This window comes from Ceratina calcarata, unplaced genomic scaffold (assembly GCF_001652005.2).
Source record: "Ceratina calcarata isolate Rehan_Ccalc_2016 unplaced genomic scaffold, ASM165200v1 scaffold147.2, whole genome shotgun sequence".
NCBI classification, from domain to species: Eukaryota; Metazoa; Arthropoda; class Insecta; order Hymenoptera; family Apidae; genus Ceratina; species Ceratina calcarata.
Genome location: NW_017135881.1, coordinates 915,460 through 931,737, shown reverse-complemented (window position 1 = coordinate 931,737; position 16,278 = coordinate 915,460). Strand labels below are relative to the sequence as shown.

Below are 16,278 nucleotides of genomic sequence, written 5' to 3'. Positions count from 1 at the left end.
CATGATGTAAAAACATAAGGTGTGTTCTTGCGCATCCATTTGAACATCCATCTGTACACGGACACTTCCACTCGTTGGCCATTTTGGATTTCTAACCAATCACACTTCATATTAAAACAGAGCGAATTTAAAAATCGTAAACATGTCAAAAATTAGGTTCTCGGAGAGTAATATATATGCGTGTTTGAAATAAACAATAGATCATCGTACTTCCAATATGGCCGATGAGTGGAAGGCGCAAACAGCGACACATTTGAACACGCCGGAAGAACACACCTTATGTTTTTACATCATGAACCGTACCACTGATCTGATCTCTATATTCCTTACCCTGTACGGAAGCGTAGACAGAGGTAGTGGGGCCATAATCTCAGGTATCATCATAAGTATCATTCAGGAACAGTCATTGGTTCTATTCTAACGGGACTTGGAGTCTTGGAGTGTCCCGTAAAACGGAAGCTGATCCGAGAAAGAGATGCAAAACGGGTGGTGTCGGTGTTCTATTCATTGAGCTCTATACAGCTCAGTGATCATATTTTAATTTACTCGCAGAGGGGATATAAACTCTTGACCTGACCTTACGTCTTGCATTTCTCTCGTACCGCTATGGCTGTGGCAGCCAGTCGCAGCCGTCGCAGCTATTTCTTCTCCTATACGAATTCCATGCAATGTTGGACGCTGACTACTCTTGAAAAATCGTTCTAGGGATTGTTTAGGATTCAGCTGTTAATCGGCTTTCCATCTGAACGATTTGAAAATCTTAGGCTGCTCTCCATTCTGTACTTATCCTATTACCCAACTTCCCACCCAGTGAAATATAAACCACCCCTTGAAAAAACACCCTTTGTACTTGACACGCTGCATATATAAAGAAGCCTCCATTTCTTTATGCAATGTAAAATGATCACGAGTTAGGAGATTATGAACACGCACGTGTAATTATTTATAAAGTGTATTACTTCTTACATTTTTGATAATAATAATTTTGTTTAAAGTCATCGGAACAAAGTACGTTTCATTCTTTCACAAAAACAAGTATATTCATTAAAGCTTATCTCGCGCGTATAAGGAAAATTAAAAATATTTCTGTATATGTTAACTTGTTAAATTGTAATCAGGAATATAATTAATATTTACATAATATCCTTTCAGTTGTTATAAAACTATACATAAATAAGTCTATTTTAATTAACTGTACAGTATACGAGTTAATACATAGCAATATTAGGTAAAGCGAGAAATTAATGTTATTGATGTAACGATGTTAATATTATGCAAGAAATAGAAATGATTAAATTACATATTTTATTACACCAAATATATTAAACTAAAAGACTAGCAATGATGATAAAACAAATATTATGTCACATTATTTATTTGAATTTTTTAAATTAATTTCAGTATCTTATGATGTTTCAACAGTTATCTACGTATTATAACACATTGCACTGTATAGGAAATTCCAAAATGAAATATTTCATATTTCATAACTGCAAAATTATCTTTATAACTTACAACTTGAAATTTATATATAAGTAATTTAATATTTTTAAACTTGTAACAATTTATGGTATGAATGATGTGAGATGATGAGAACAAAATGTTTGTTACTAAGGATATCTTAAAACAATTGGTACAGAAACAGTTTCCTATTTATGCAACTTGAATTATATATTCACACGGTTCTAAAATTTAGTAAACAATGTGACAATTATTCGAATGACTTTACAAACTAATTTCTACAAGCAACAATGTCCATACAACATTATGTCAATAGTTATAAAGAAATTTATATTTAATTTACATAATGGATAATAGAAAATTCCGTAAACTCTGAAATAATCTAAAAGGACATCGCAACGAGGATAACATCCAATCATTTTAAATATACAAAGCCATCCACGCTGTATTCTCAAAATAAATAATTTCATCAGATCCACGGGATGATCGAACGAATGATTATTAACAATCATAGTATTTGCTGTTATGATCGCTCACAGATCTAAATACAGATTTTGTATTCGTGACTAAATGTCCCGGCTAGATTGCATAGAAAATCCTAGGATGTTATAGATGATGCCATCGCATCGATGTAGGATTACTTGAAGATTCGATTGCCCTTGATATGGATTCGTATAGTCCATGTCCCAACCACATTTGATTCAACTGCTTGTACCTATCGTAACATATCCGAAGCGGGTTTCCTCTTCTTAGACCCTGATCCGTTTCTCCGTACTCATCGAGATAAGGTGGACACGCGAAAGCTCCTCGATTCGATGTTCTCAAGAGAAGAATTTCGCATTCTCGTATCCGTAAGAATAATCCTACGCCAGCTCCGCACTTGCTCGCATGATACGTGCAAGCCCCGACCAGCGAATCATTCATATCGAACTGGCAACAGTAGCTTTGCGAGCATAACATCTCGCCACATACAAGGCAGAGCGTCGGTGTTCTTGAATCTTCCCGAATGCTGTTTGGACACGTGAACGACGATATCATATTTATCAATTCGCTATAATCATCCGGAAGCTTCACTAGTTCATTCACTTTCAACGGTTCTTTTATTATCGTAACTGTACCAGTACCAGACAGGTGCATTTGAACCGTCGGATGGCTTTTCCAAATGTTTATTAATTTTAAAATTACATCTAAATGTGGCCAGATTAATTCATCACATGTCGTGGGTAATCCCAAATATGAGCAGATATTTTCGTATGTCGCTCCATCGACTTTAGTCAGTTCCTCTGGTGCTGGAACATCAGATATATAATGAAAATAGAGAGCACAACATCTAAGAAAAGGTAGCGAAGCTTTCGTAATTCGTCTCCATATATTGAGTGGACTCTGAGAACCAGTATTAATGTTCAGTGCATGAACCAGCGTTAAGATGGTTTCTGAGAATGTATCTTCGACTGTTTCTTGACTATCTACATCCATCTCTTCGTTGAAATCTGTTGTTAACAGTATTTTCACTATAAGAGATATAAATACAAGCAGCAAGGCATAATATTCGAAAACTCCGCCTGTAATAATTGGCACGTGTAAACCTGTACAAAGTAGCCCTGGGAGTGAATTGATTAAAGGAACAAGTACTCCAAATGAATCCCAATCTAATACGCTTGACCCTTCGTGTGGATTTTGCAGCAATAACGTCAAAAGAGAAAGGGCGTTGTTTTTAAAACTGTCCTTATCAGCCCAAGTCGTGTGTAACGGATCAATATGCAACGGACATTTAGATCCCAAGACAGCTGAAATTCTAGCGAGACCTTCCAAACTGTCCCTTTGCCTAGATGACAATGCTCCCAATAAAGGTTTCTCCATATCGCGCAGAAGACATTCGATAGCATGGATACTATACGCTGTTGATTTCCATACTAACAACGGGACTCTGTCATCATCTTCGTAAGATTCATTGCCGAATTCCTTTGCGAACGCTGCTTGTGCAAAAAGTTCAATCGTCGACATTAAATTTCTCGAAAGAGACGGACCGTGTTGACTGTAAATTAACTGAAAAGCACATTCAACGTTTCCGAGTTCGTTACGTATTGCTTTCATAGGACACGGGATTGACCTCGTGCAGTAACAACACGTCGGATCATGTTCACCCTTTGTGGTTTTAGGAGTTTGTAAATTTGGACTCAATCCGTGTTTAACTTGCATCGCGATTCTTAAAGCTACCAACCATGTGCTAAAATCAATGTCGGGCTGAGTTGGCGGTGTCGGTTGTAAGGTTTTTAGAGGTGGTAGAAGTAGTAAAACGGTGTTACTGAGACACTCGCAGAGCGGACAAAGGTACTCTTGTTTCTCCACGTCGAAACTGGCCGGTTGACGTAGACGAAACGGTCTCCTGTTCTCTTTTGCGAGTACGTTACTAAAATATTGTTGCCAACAGTGTACATGCATCACATGACCGCAAGTACCAGTATGCGGCGATGCACCAAGTTTCGCAGATAAATATAACGGGTCAGGTTCATCGGTATTAGCCCTATGTTGACACAGTACTGTGGATTGTTGAACAAACGCAGCTAATACCATTGCAGGACCGGTCACTGTTACAATTTGATCCTCCTGGCACAAAATACAAGTTTTATAAGTTTCTTCCCCGGATCTTCTCAACGTTTGTCCGATACCAAGAGCAACCGGTTTCTGAGGACATTTCTTCGAATCCATATTAGGGTCTTGATCGTTCGACTTGTTAACATCTAAAGTAGCTTCTTCGAACAGCTCAGCGTTCTTCTTCATAAAATGTTTTTGCATTGCAGCCATTTGCGCCATTATTTTTGCACGTTTCTCCGCTGCCATTTTCGTTCTCCATTCTTTATCAGTCTCAGCATTTTCATTTCCGGCACTCTCTCCGGTACGCGGGGCAGCGGGCATCGTGTTGGTATCCACTACAGTATTACCAGCTACTTCCCGGTATTTCGTTAGAACCCAAGTTAATAAATCTTTATGAGCTTCTATACGCGGACTACTAGATAAATCTTCTAACAATGTATAGATTTTCCATTTGGCAGCTCTTGTTGTGAAAGCAAAAAATGGATAGTAACCGGACTCCTGTTCTTGAATAGCGTATCCGATGAGATGTAGAATTTTATGTACTTGGGATTCTGAAAATCTGCGTGGCTTACAGTTGAGAGCCCTCTCCAATACGATTTGCATAATATGCAGCATAACGTCACACTGAAGTAAATTAGTTACCAAACTAAAACCCTCTGTTAACTTCGGAAGCTTCGGGGGTGGACAACATTCTAACTCTCCCAAAGCTTTTCTTCGTTTTCGTTGTGTCTCCTCAGAATTACTTACTTCTTCTTTTGTATAGTGATAAAAGAATACGTTATATTCACAGTATAAGTGAGGCTTTAATTCGTACACTCCTTTTCCGCCGGACGATTGCGAAGGTTTTTTAAAGTCTGCGATGTCTTGTATTACTCTTTCCATTTCAGTTTCTATGAACATGTCGTCCGACAATGTTTTACTGAGCTCCGAATGAGACAGGGGTTTGACGCATAATTGCTGAATAATTTCCTTCTTTAAAATATCATCGGTAGTAACTTGTCCAACTCCAACTACGTATCTTTCTCCTATTATCGTTATAAGCAGTCCCAGAAACTCTTCGACTAAAGTTTGTCTAATACTGTCATCCTCGAGGTATTTGACAGCGTTCACATCAAAGTCTGGACTGGCCCATTGTAGTAAATTAAATTTATTTAAAACATGGATCAAAAATTCGTTACATTCTATCAAAGATGCTCCAGCTTGCAGCAAAATAATGTCTCTGTCCAACATCTCCGAACGACATTTAACGTTATGATAGAAATATAATTGATTTAACAAAGAATATCCGTTTCTTTTCCACATACCGCTGTGTACTTGCGCGATCATTACTTGAGTGGCCAACACCGGCTCTATAATCTGTTCCAACGTTGGCTTTGCATAGTTGATAAATTCTGCGCACTGGAAATGCAAATTGTGCACCTCTAAGTATGAGAAGAGACCTGCCAAAAATCTAGAAAGTGGAAGATGCACAGACACTGGTTCAGATGATACATCGTAATCAATGCACGTCGCGCTATGGTCCGCTAGTTCCCTTACTTGAGGTGGACCAATCTCATGCCCTGGCTGCTCGTGCAGCTTTCTCAAGACCAATCGAAAAGCCCTTATTAAAACAATTTGATCTGAACCACACCATTGTAGAGCGAGACTAATCACCGGAGACAGTCTAATGTGTAAATTGAACGCAGATTCCCATTCAGGTTCGTATTCCATGTGCTGACCAACTTGTCTGACCACAGAATCCATACACTGCATGCTACTGAGTAATGTTAGTAAAAGTGAAAGTCCTTGCAAAAAGCTCTTTCTCAAGTCGTCGGTCCAAACATCTGGTTTAGAGCTTAACAAGTATCTCAAATCTTGAAGGACGAACAGAGCTCTTTTAAACGTATGGTTGGGCGTTTCTCTTTCAAATTCCAACTTTCCTGCAGCGTTACATCTTCGTGAACTTTCTGAGATAAACGCGTTCAATAAGATGAACAATACGTCATGATGAGCAATAAGGTGATGCGCCAATGTCGGGACGGTGAACAACTGTACAGAGAAAGACACTATAGAAAACGAATGATCGTGATCGTCTCTTATGTAATCTTTCATAATTGAACCGTAGCCACGCGTAAAAACGATCGCTAAGGCCTTCTTGCTCTCATATTCCATAAGCATCCCAGACATTAATAATCTGTGCCACGCAGTTCTCGCCGATTTCCATAGTTGAGAATCGTTCATAAGTATACCTTCTACAATTGAAATGACTGGTAATTTTGTGTTGAGCGCTACATTACTGAAAAGCACTCTGAAACCTTCACAGGGAGTTATAAGCTGTTGCAGCCAGTGCAAAAGTTTCATGGCGAATATCTGATGAGCAATTACATGAGCGTGAACTACAAGCACTTTCAACGGTCGATTGCTATTACTGTGTCTTGTAGTATATTTTTCAATCTCATTCTGTAAGTTCTTACACTGTTGAAAGTTCGCGCATTTCACAACGGCTCTACCATCTCTATCAACATTTGTCACGAATTCTAGCGCGTCTCTCTGCGTGCAATTCATAACACGTATAAGTGTGCTGATCACTTGATCAAACGTGTGAGTCTCATCGTTAAAAAGAACTGTACAATAATCATCCGAAGGTAATAACGACGATAAAGAATCGTCATCCTCTGTGTTGTTGAAACATAAGTCAGGAGGCAATCCTAATGTATGCTCTAAAGACAACATTGTATGGCAATATCTTAGTACCGTCTCAAAAACTACTACTGCTCTTTCTGCTATATCTCCAGGTAATTTATTTCCGTGATCTTCTTTAACTTGAATTCCTACTAAATGTGCATTACAAAATGGCTCTTTCTTCCAAGCCTCTGTGTCTCCGCAATCACAAAATCCTCCACCACTGGAAGTGCCCATTCTGTATTTATGATTCCGATGAACAGATTGCTTGAAACAGTCTGCGCACAGGACACAGGTCGAGTCCACGCCACATTCCTTGCAACTATACGTAGCCTCACCCATTTTGAACACTCTGCCGCATATCACATTATCCATTTGACTTAATTCTTTTAGTACAACCTTTGGATCTCCATTACAAATAAATTCTTCTAAAGTATTAAAAAGTACTTTTTGTGCTGTTTCCTCATCGAAAACCCAATCAAGACAGTTGCTATTTGGTTCTGGAGTATATATTTTTGGAACCCAGATTCGCCAATGATCTTTGAAATGGGTACAAGACAATATTCCCTTGTTCATTTTCTCCGTCCATGTGTTTACACACGAATGGCTAAAATTATAAGGAGGCAAAGTCGGCGATGCATCCATGCTTTCGACAACTTCATGCGACTGGTTTTGTACGCTTTCCTCACTCATTGTTATAAAACTAAATTGCCAGAAGAAAGTGCACTGAAACGATAAGTATTACAAATTAATGTTTACAAAGCTTGCGTATTCAACTTTGAAGTTTTTATTAATTTTACAAGATCAATACATAATTGCTTAAAGTCAAATTTTATTTAGTTAAAAGATCTATAAAATTTTGTATACATTACTAATTTATAAATGTATATGATGACAAAGCAAAAATTAAAATGACATAATTACAACGACATTACATTCTATGGTAATCTATATACAAGTCTATTTTATAGAAAAACATATTTGATAAGTATACTAACCACAACAATACACACGTTTGATCAACACAATTCCTTGTGTAACGTACCAGTGGAGGGTAGATGCATTGTGTAATAATGTCTACATTGTTAACCAACCTGACGTATCAACATTTAAGTATACCGAATTCATTGATCGAAATTTAATAGTTTAGGTATCTTAGCCCATATATGTTATGTGATTTGATACAACTTCACTACTTCGCATAATTCTCTCATTTTTATTCAATCATAATCTGAAAATAATAGGTTACCAAAAGTTTACAGACAATGAAATTTCAATGCACAGTACAAGGCTGTTCTCTTACTTCAATTACAAAACATTATCAACTGCACGTCAAATCTTATAATCATATCAAACGAAATATCTAAATCTGAAAACTGGTTAAGTCGTTGTAATTCCGTGAGCGATAAAATGTAGACGTTACGTTATGAAATTTTATACGCTGCGTAGGATAGGAAATATCTAACTTTGTAAAACTATTTTATACGCGTAGACAGACTTTTCGCTAAAACGTACTATTTTTAACTTTCTCTGAAGACGATACTCACTATTATGACGACCAGGCCAAGGTTAGTAAAAGGTATTGGAAAGTTCTTTGTCACACAAAATCTGTCTGTGATTTATCAACTGCGTCTATGACAAATCTTCGTAACAGTCGTATCACAATAATCATACGGTCGCGTCAAGCTGCGCATGCATTCGATAGTACCAATCAACCAACTTTTGACATCTCAAAATGAAATGATAAGCAATACTTTTACACAGCTACTTGAACAATGCACAAAGCACAAAATGGCTTATGATTCACAAGTTATGAAGTTTGGAGGCTGAAATTATATACATATTAGACGGACTGTCGTTCTTAATATTATATTTATCATTGATTACAAAACCTGATTGATTTATAAAGATCAAATATTTTTAGATATGCAATATAAACTTAAATAAACGTCTGTGACATAAATGGAACATTTCAACTACACACATATATGTATATTTCTTATTTATAGGAATGAGTATAACCAATTTAAAATACAAATTTATCTTTATTCCGTAGCAAAATGTAAATTTTCATTTATTTAATTCGTACGTCTTAACATATATAATATTTATAAATATATAGATGATGTTTTTCATTCCTGCGGTGATCAAGCAATGTCGGTTTGATTAGTTGGCAACGTAGTAGGGAGTTTGTTCGTCTAAATGCAGCCTGTTCGTGGTCCTTTCTGGTCCTTTCCAGTTAATAACGTTGCTGCAGAAGCACGTGGCAGAGATTGTGATTATTGAATTCGAAGTAAAAGACAAGCGAAATCACGTAAGTAAATATATTAAAATGAACATTAAATTGTGTACTTCATGTCCATGTAAAAAAAGCACATTACTCTTACCAACTTTTGTCACATCAACACTTGCTCGTGTTACCACCAAACTGCATCAATAACGTTTTATTATAATTTTTCACGTTTGCAGAATATATTTTACATTTTATTTTATGACAAACATCTTACGTATGTATTTACGTCCTTATAACTGCGTTTGAATTTTGCGATTACCAAAAAATACAATAAAATTCCGTAAATATGCCGAGGAATTGTTGCTAGACAATTCCAGAACAGGTATTACACTTGCTATTTACACATAAGGGAAGTAATATGTTTTACTTTTTATTGGACGTCGTAATTACTTATTTAACATTGAATTCAAATGATAATAATGAATTATTGTAAAATGACAAATATTATATACGCAATATTGAAATGTCAAATAGTTCCAAAACAAATAGCATGACTATTATCCTGTTTCGCTATTTAACTTTAACTCCACCGCTCAAAAAGGAAGTGAACTTATAGTTGCATTGCTTCACGACAATACTCTGATCATCGTATTTTCAATCGTATTGTAGGAGAAACTAAATGTAAATTTAGTTACATAAAACGTGCCAATAACTGATTGCATCATATCGTGAAAAATGTTAAGTTTTAATATTCCACTTCTAGTAATTGATTTTATTCGTCCATTGATAACAGTCAAAATTGTTTCAGATTTTGTAGTAATTTGATCTTTTTCATTCGTAGAATGCCCCTTGCTAAAGATTTTCTTCATCCAAGTCCGGCTGAGGAGAAAAGGAAACACAAGTTAAAAAGGCTCGTACAAAGACCAAACAGTTACTTCATGGATGTGAAATGCCCAGGATGCTACGCCATCAAAACCATTTTTTCACACGCTCAAAGATCAGTGGACTGCGATGGATGTCACACAAAACTGTGCACATCTACAGGTGGCAAAGCTAGATTAACAGAAGGTTGTTCATTTAGGAAGAAGGTCCAATGCTAATGTAACAACAATTAATGTATACCTTCCTCTTTATATCCAATAAATAAACAGGAGTATTATATAACTTCTTTTACTTAATTAAATCCTGTTTTTATTCTTTACGAGAGCCAATAATATCAATAAATTATATAGGAAAATAAAAACATCAATATTTAACATAATTGATTTTTATTTCGACGTTACACTCATTTTCCTTATAATAAATTTAACTGTATATTAAATTCAGTATGTTTATCATAAAATACAGATAAACGTAGTCAATAATATCCGACTGGATAATACATATAAATGATTTATATACGCGCTACTGATACATATAAATGATTTATACGAACAAACTGTCGGATTAAGGCGCGAAACGTTGCGTAAACTTAATGTCGGTTGGGTTGAATTAGCTACTTAAGAATGTAAGATCGCATTGTACGCTTGGAATACGCCTGGCGCAACTTCCACTGAACGTGATTTCAAAGACAGCTGTAATCAAAATGTACTAATGAGTATAGTATCCAAAGAATATGTTACAAATTTCAATCAAAAGTCGTAACTCACGGTGACATCAGGATTTCCAGGTTGAATTTTTAATTCATTCAATACCCATACATTATTTATTAACTTAAGTGATTGATATAACATATCTTGCCCTTCCACGTTTCGTTTAGCGATTGTGAATACATTATTCTGTTGCATTTTTTGAACAATTTGATCTGCACTCAACATTACTCCTTTCAACGTGTCCTGCACCTAAAACAATTTTATTACTAATATAATGTTCCTTAAATTCACACTAATAATGCTGATGTAGGAGAACCGTAAACTATACCTCGTTCTGAGCAGGTATATCCTTCCACGTACTAAGAAATACTCTCTTATCTAGTTGCCCATCCTCTGAAAAGTACACGTTCATCGGAACAAGACAGGCAAAATAAAATATGTCGATATTATTCTTTATTGCAACTTGAAGGTTGTTCAGAGGTTCCATCCGTTGGACTGCACCACCAGTGGATAAGCTCAGACTGGTTTCTATGCTAGCACCAGGATTTAAAGGAGTTGGTACTTGCAACGGTGCAGCCGGTGTTAAACCGAAACTGTTTTTGTTTAATTGTATCGCGAAGCCACCCATGGGTTGCATTGCTTTATTAGTAAATGTCATATCCATACTGATTTGCCCATTTCTAACACAGAATATGTAAATGTGTTGTACATACGAAGTTACATTACTCGTATTTACAAAATTGCTTATAGTACTTGTATTACTTACTTCCTCGAGAACGTTCCCCATATATCAAATCCTTTACCCTTCTCTGCAGGCAGCCAATTAACTTTGGGCGATACGTAAGACGTGGGTCCTTGATTGAAACCAAATATATCACCCAGAAGTCCAGTAGTGCTTTGAGACACAACAGGTGCACTATTTCCAGTGTCAGGTCCACCCAAGATCCCATCTAAACCTGCTAACAGATCTATACCTAATGCCGATTGGGGTGCTGGTGCTGGAGGAACCATGGCCGGACCACCTATATAATAATGATTAATAAGATTTACAATATGCATACGTTGAAAATACATATGTATTGATAAATGATAGAACTTCTGCTTACCTATATCCATGCTAAGGAGATCGCCGATTAAGGAATCTTGAGCAGGAATAACTTGAGCATGAGGTTGCGCAGCGTGTTGGGTTGAATCTTCGTTCGAATTACTTCTAGCAGGTAACGATTTTCTAGCGCCTGCTGCTCTACCTTCAACGAAAGCAGTTGGTGGTTTGTGATATACAGATGCTAAACTCGAAATATGGCATATCAGTTCATCCAATAATGTTGGTTCTAACAAGTCCGTTTCTTCCGAGATAAGAGGTTTCTCAGCGAGGACGACCTCTTTTGCAGCCGCTGGATCCGTACTAAGCAATCGCCAGTAAATAAATCCACGGTCTCGAAGATCGGGATTATCAGAATCTTGCGTAGCTAGACTGAGAACTTGTTGGACCAATTCTTGAGTATCCGTGGGCCTCTTCAGAAACAGTTTAACAATTGCAGTGAGCAATTGTAACTGAACTTGTGTATTCTCATCGTGGAACCCTTCTAGGAAACTTTCGAGTAATTCGTCTGCATTGTCAATACGTTCTGCGTATTCTCCGATAATCCATATCATAGATGCGCGAGCTTCAGGTTCATCGAGGGTGTCCAAATTCTCACAAAGTGTGGAAATGATACTTTCATATTTGTTCGGGTACTTTCGGAAGATATCTTTTATGACAACGATTGCCTCTTGCACGACGTAATTGACCTAAATATATAGAAAAAGAATAGTTTAAAGACATAATTAATCTTGCATGCGTATTTCGAATCACATACCTTTGTTTGAATAAGATCTAAGAGAGTCGAAACGCATCTTTCGGCAGAGGGCTCGACTTTAATGGCACAACGGCCAATAGCTCTTACAGCTTTTCTTACAAAATCTACGTCAACTTCCGTCGCATATTCTTTTAGTTCAGACAATACTTGTGATATATTCGCTTGAGACGCCAAACGAATCATAATATCCAATTTTTCGAGTTTGACATAAATAGGATCGTTATATTTAACGAAGAAAACTTTCATCTCATGTTTCAAAATATCCGGACGTTTTTGAACAATAAGATTTATGTTTCGTAATGCCACGTATTGCACCTCAGGTTCAGAGCTAAGCAAAGTTACCAGAGGCGGAGCTAGCTTTTTCGTTAATGTACCGACAAAATCAGATTCCGAGTGTAACATTTCCATCAACTTCATTAGTACCTGTGTAAGTAGAAAATCAGTTTTAAAGGCTGAATTAAATTTTAAGTATAATCGCGATTACAAATTTCTAATGAATAGGAACCTTAACAGCCGACAGAACGACGGCGGCATTGGCATGCGCCAAGCGCGGAGTAATACGCTCGCATATACTTTGTGCTTCACGATCATCTTTCGGTGAATAATTTGCAAGAGAATCCAAAATGAAAACTTGACCCCACTCCGTACATTCGTTCAGTGCTGTTAATAATTTATTAATAGTCTGTGCGTTCATTTCAACCAGAGGCTGCCCGCTGGGACTCGCTTCGTTGATCTCAGATAAAGCAGCTACAGCATTTGCGACAACCTAAGAACGAAATGAAATCATGAAGAACGTACAATCTTCCTATGTATATGTTAAATGATAATTTACGTTATTTACCATGGGATTACTATCTGATAGGAGGTCTTTCAACTGATCCAGAAACCCTTGGTCTTCCACTAACGATGCATTAATATCATAAAGCTTGGCCACACAAACAGCTGCGGTTTTACGAACATACGGATCGTCATCCTTCAGACACTTTCGCAGTGGTTCACAGAGGTACTCAGTGATCTTGTCCACCCGTATGCAACCCATTGTGCGAACTGCTAATGCTCGAATCAGCGGGTTCGGATCATCGCAATCCTGCGCAAAAATCGGGCAAGCCAGGGATTCAAGTCTAGTCACAGCAGTGGCTATCTATCTCAACCCATGAATTTTAACGAAGTAGAAAGTGGTATGGTACCTTTGCCATCGGAGAAGTCGCTAGCTCCTTTTGCGTGTCAGAACGAAAAAGGTCAAATTGGTCACCGTCACCATTTTGATTAATTGTTAAATATTATATTTATCAACCATTTAATGTTAATGTGATTCAGAACTGATCATTTTTTAAAGAGCACGAGATATCAATCTTAAGATGTTTTTGCTATTGATTTATTATTCTTCTATAGTTTTATTTACAGAATAGGATTAAATCATAACTATCACATTAAGTTTGGTGTCATGCACATAATAGTATGTCACATGATATTCAAACATTAAAAATGTACATCGAAGTGTTTATAATTGCGTTACGAAATATTCATTTGAACACTCATTACATTTATTAATCAACACTGAAGTTCGGTAAAAAGTAAAACACTTTGCGTGCAGAGTGTGTAAATATATATATATATATATGCACTGCATACAAGCAGCAATTTATAATGCAGTCATACATATAAAATGGACGCTTAAGGAATCGGTTCGTTCATGCGTTTACACATTAGACATTATGACTGAAAAGAAACTTTTTTATTCTACCACTGATGCCTGTTTTACACACAATTCCCTCGTAAGGCCAATATATGTTCCTTATATAAATATATATATAGCCATGTTAATATACAAGCTTTCGTAAGCTGTTTAAATGTAAACCACATTTTTGTGACTTATACAAAGAGTTTCATGCTTGATTTTGAAAACCAGCACAAATTATACCAGTGCATTAATATAAAAAAAAAAATTAATACATGTATAATTGAGCCCCCTCCGGGTGTACCTTTCATTAATTTTGCTAAATATTACAACCGTTAGTATTCCATTCCCTTTCTTGATGCTCAACTGGAGAAAAGTACTGGAATTTGGTGCTAATAAATGCAGAAAAAAAATAATAACATGGGTTTTACATATTTTTATCTAATTTGCGATATATTAGTGTAAGCGTTTTATGTGTATTTAATTCAACCAAATTCCAGTCTCGTGCCCTTTGAAAAATAAGCAGTTCATTAGGAAAAATAAATAGTACATTCCATCCCATAACGCAGACAGCTCTGTGCAAACTGATGTAATTTGCAAAGCACGGTCTGTACATGATGTGAGGCAGGCTGTAAAATTAATGTTAGATTTATTTGAAAGTTAATTGGTTTGAAAGGAAAGATACGCGTAATGTGAACTCAGTTTTCCAGCTTGCCTCTTTGCAGACAGAGACTCTCAACATCATCCAAGTGTCGTTAAAATATATAGAGGGTAAAAGTGCATTGATAAAACATGGTAAGTTATTTGTTAAGTTTCTAAAGCTACATTACCTTAACAAACGTGTTGACAGCCATGATGGCCATGTCTGGTTGGCTTTTGGCATAATTCATCAGATACAGATACACCAGCTTTTTGAGTTCCAAATTGTCCGTCTGCATGCAGTTAACCACGTCAGGGAAGAGTGCAGATACGTCCTTGCCCACCGTCATGGAAGCAATCACCTATACATAATAAATTTGTTTATTAAACATGTTTCAGCAATTACCATTCAGACGTTCCACCAGGAGAATATTCGTGAATTTAACGTGAAAAGCCGTTAATACAATAGCGCCCATTAAGTATTCAATGGAAAATGTAATAACAAGGTTTGAATAAACATTTATTAATAAAAGCAGATGTCTAAAGTATAATGAAAGTGCATAATAAAATTTATTTTCAAATGCTTTTACTTATCCTTCTCTCGTGCAGCATGAAAAGACCTTTTTATTCAATGTTTAAAAATGATACACTTTAATGAATGCCAATAATGATTAAATTTATATTACATTACTTACATACATTTTGAACAAATTGAAAATATTGCAAAAATTAGGTAACTCACCTTCTTCACAGCTTCTTTCTTTTTCTCTTTCTTATCATTGTTTAATTCTGATTTGAGTTCAAATATCTCTCCTTTCTTGGTAGTAGTGAAATACTTTGAATCTGTCATTGTACACTTTTAAAAGTCTTCCAAAATTAAATTGCTGATAGCTCTGAAAAGGAGATATTAACACACTGCAAATACCCAGTAGTATACGGGAAAATTAAATAAGGGTTCAATATAGCAAACCATGGATTGGATCAATGATCAGAATATACATATGTATATGTATGTAATACGTTTTACATATGTTCTAAGGTTAAACAATACAGAGTACTAACAAATTCTGTCAATTTTAACAGCACTGAAAACAGTATTTCAGAATGTTAACTAAATGATACACGAAATATTGGTACTAACAACTTTTACTTAAAATCGTTTTACAAAAGTTGTGAAATTTTAAACATCAGTGTAAATGTTGAAAAATATTTAGTCAAATATATTGTTGGAAGAGAATATAGTTTTAAGAATACCTTGATTATCTCTCAAGCAGTCAAAAATATGAAAACTTGTCAAGTGACAAACCGACAGAACATTGACAAATCCTCGCAAAACGCCCTCCAGCCAGCCATAGACTTATCAACTAAAGCCAGAGAGAGAAATTGAACGAGAATACTCACGCCTTACGCCGGCAACGCCAGGCACCGGCCAGGTCCATGATACACTCATGTCTCGTTTTCCATACAAACACAAATTTACAATTATATACCAAAGATCTAAATAATCTAAATCTAATACGGTAAAAATGGTGAAATCAAAATTCTAAATGTCTATTCGTA

At 36.2% G+C, this 16,278-nt stretch overlaps 3 protein-coding genes across 7 annotated transcripts; 1 reads left to right on the top strand and 2 right to left on the bottom strand.

The window, feature by feature from the left end:
• Nucleotides 1-936: 936 nt before the first annotated feature.
• On the bottom strand, nucleotides 937-8,651 carry Ubr1 (Ubr1 ubiquitin ligase). Of its 2 annotated transcripts, none has more exons than XM_018035898.2 (3): nucleotides 8,265-8,651; nucleotides 7,716-7,948; nucleotides 937-7,443 (listed from the first exon to the last, which is right to left on the bottom strand). In XM_018035898.2, the coding sequence occupies exon 3, from the start codon at nucleotides 7,408-7,410 to the stop codon at nucleotides 2,068-2,070; it is 5,343 nt and encodes a 1,780-aa protein (XP_017891387.1). In that variant the 5' UTR covers nucleotides 7,411-7,443; nucleotides 7,716-7,948; nucleotides 8,265-8,651; the 3' UTR covers nucleotides 937-2,067. The 2 variants fall into 2 exon arrangements, with proteins under 2 accessions (XP_017891387.1, XP_017891395.1); XM_018035906.2 differs by lacking the exon at nucleotides 8,265-8,651 and adding an exon at nucleotides 8,021-8,232.
• Nucleotides 8,652-8,918: 267 nt separating this feature from the next.
• RpS27 (ribosomal protein S27) lies at nucleotides 8,919-10,133 on the top strand. Of its 2 annotated transcripts, none has more exons than XM_018035363.2 (2): nucleotides 8,919-9,031; nucleotides 9,792-10,133. In XM_018035363.2, the coding sequence occupies exon 2, from the start codon at nucleotides 9,793-9,795 to the stop codon at nucleotides 10,048-10,050; it is 258 nt and encodes an 85-aa protein (XP_017890852.1). In that variant the 5' UTR covers nucleotides 8,919-9,031; nucleotide 9,792; the 3' UTR covers nucleotides 10,051-10,133. The 2 variants fall into 2 exon arrangements, with proteins under 2 accessions (XP_017890852.1, XP_026674885.1); XM_026819084.1 differs by lacking the exon at nucleotides 8,919-9,031 and adding an exon at nucleotides 9,629-9,687.
• An 88-nt stretch (nucleotides 10,134-10,221) lies between these two features.
• Nucleotides 10,222-16,083, bottom strand: AP-1-2beta (adaptor protein complex 1/2, beta subunit). 3 transcript variants are annotated; one of them, XM_018036147.2, is made up of 12 exons: nucleotides 15,973-16,083; nucleotides 15,461-15,611; nucleotides 14,910-15,080; nucleotides 13,589-13,615; nucleotides 13,243-13,488; nucleotides 12,907-13,167; nucleotides 12,402-12,824; nucleotides 11,649-12,333; nucleotides 11,309-11,564; nucleotides 10,871-11,222; nucleotides 10,600-10,791; nucleotides 10,222-10,524 (listed from the first exon to the last, which is right to left on the bottom strand). In XM_018036147.2, exons 2-12 carry the CDS (start codon nucleotides 15,566-15,568, stop codon nucleotides 10,450-10,452), a joined length of 2,796 nt encoding a protein of 931 aa, XP_017891636.1. In that variant the 5' UTR covers nucleotides 15,569-15,611; nucleotides 15,973-16,083; the 3' UTR covers nucleotides 10,222-10,449. The 3 variants fall into 3 exon arrangements, with proteins under 3 accessions (XP_017891636.1, XP_017891645.1, XP_017891652.1); XM_018036156.2 differs by having other exon boundaries at nucleotides 10,600-10,785; XM_018036163.2 differs by lacking the exon at nucleotides 13,589-13,615.
• Nucleotides 16,084-16,278: the final 195 nt, after the last annotated feature.